This window comes from Acanthisitta chloris, unplaced genomic scaffold (genome assembly GCF_000695815.1).
Source record: "Acanthisitta chloris isolate BGI_N310 unplaced genomic scaffold, ASM69581v1 scaffold36139, whole genome shotgun sequence".
In the NCBI taxonomy this organism is placed as follows: domain Eukaryota; kingdom Metazoa; phylum Chordata; class Aves; order Passeriformes; family Acanthisittidae; genus Acanthisitta; species Acanthisitta chloris.
In genome coordinates this window covers 332-1586 of record NW_008692553.1, presented here as the reverse complement: position 1 = coordinate 1586, position 1255 = coordinate 332, and the positions used below count along the sequence as shown (strand labels likewise).

The window sequence follows — 1255 nt, the reverse complement described above, 5'->3', positions numbered from 1 at the left end:
ACACCCTGACAGGGAAAAAAAAATTCCCTCATGCCTAATCTGAGTTTCTCCTGCCTCAGCTATCTCAGCTTATGGCCATAAGGGATGGCAAGGATGGAGCTGTCCATGTGTTCACCTCTGGAGGGTGTAAAGCAGTGATGGCTTTGTTGTTTCTCCCCACAGCTGTCCCAAAAAGTCCCCCACAAGTTGACCAACCCCAAATTCAACGACCCCCACGTGAAGACCAACCTGCTGCTGCAGGCTCACCTGTCGCGCATGCAGCTCAGCGCGGAGCTGCAGTCGGACACCGAGGAGATCCTCAGCAAGGTATGATGGCTCTGAGGGCACCTGTGTGTCTCTGTCACCTTGTGGCACCACCACCTGACCTGTCCCTGTGCCTCCTGTCCAGGCCATCCGGCTGATCCAGGCCTGTGTGGATGTGCTGTCCAGCAATGGGTGGCTCAGCCCGGCGCTGGCTGCCATGGAGCTGGCACAGATGGTGACACAGGCCATGTGGTCCAAGGATTCTTACCTCAAGCAGCTCCCTCACTTCACCTCGGAGCACATCAAGCGCTGCACGGACAAGGTAAAGCTTGGGGGGAGCACTGTGGTCCTCTTGGAGTGATGGGAAGTGTGGGGCTCTCCTGCTCTGCTCTGCTGAGGCTCCACCTGGAGTGCTGCACACAGTTCTGGTGTCCTCAACATCAGAAGGATGTGGAACTGTTGGAGCAAGTCCAGAGGAGGTCACAAAGCTGCTCAGAGCACTGGAGCACCTTCCCTACAAGAACAGGGAGTGAGAGTTGGGGCTGTTCAGCCTGGAGAAGAGAAGGTTGTGTGGAGACCTCAGAGCAGCCTGGAGGAGCTGAAGGGGCTCCAGAGAAGATGGAGAGGGACTCAGTTAGGAGCTGCAGTGATAGGACAACGGGTAATGGGGATAAATTGAAAAAGGGAAATTTAGATTGGACCTTAGGAAGGAATTCCTCCCTGTGAGGGTAGTGAGACACTGGCACAGGTTGCCCAGTGAGCCTTGAGCAACCTGCTCTGGTGGGAGATGTCCCTGCCCAGGGCAGGGGTTGGGACTGGATCATCTCTAAGCTCCATCCCAACCCTCTAACTATGTATGAAACTCTCTAAACTTGCTCCTTGCAGGGTGTGGAGAGCGTCTTTGACATCATGGAGATGGAGGACGAGGACCGGAACGCGCTGCTGCAGCTGTCGGACGCGCAGATCGCCGACGTCGCCCGTTTCTGTAACCGCTACCCCAACATCGAGCTCT

The 1255-nt window shown here is 56.0% G+C and overlaps 1 protein-coding gene across 1 annotated transcript in view; it reads left to right on the top strand.

Moving 5' to 3' along the window:
* Positions 1-162: 162 nt before the first annotated feature.
* The window catches only part of LOC103809850 (U5 small nuclear ribonucleoprotein 200 kDa helicase-like), a gene marked incomplete at both ends in the record, with an annotated part of 1394 nt that continues 301 nt past the window's right edge, over positions 163-1255 (top strand). Inside the window, 3 exons of the mRNA XM_009082719.1 lie at positions 163-306; positions 389-565; positions 1129-1244. Coding sequence (XP_009080967.1) covers positions 163-306; positions 389-565; positions 1129-1244 — 437 coding nt within the window. The remainder of the gene's footprint in view (positions 307-388; positions 566-1128; positions 1245-1255) is intronic.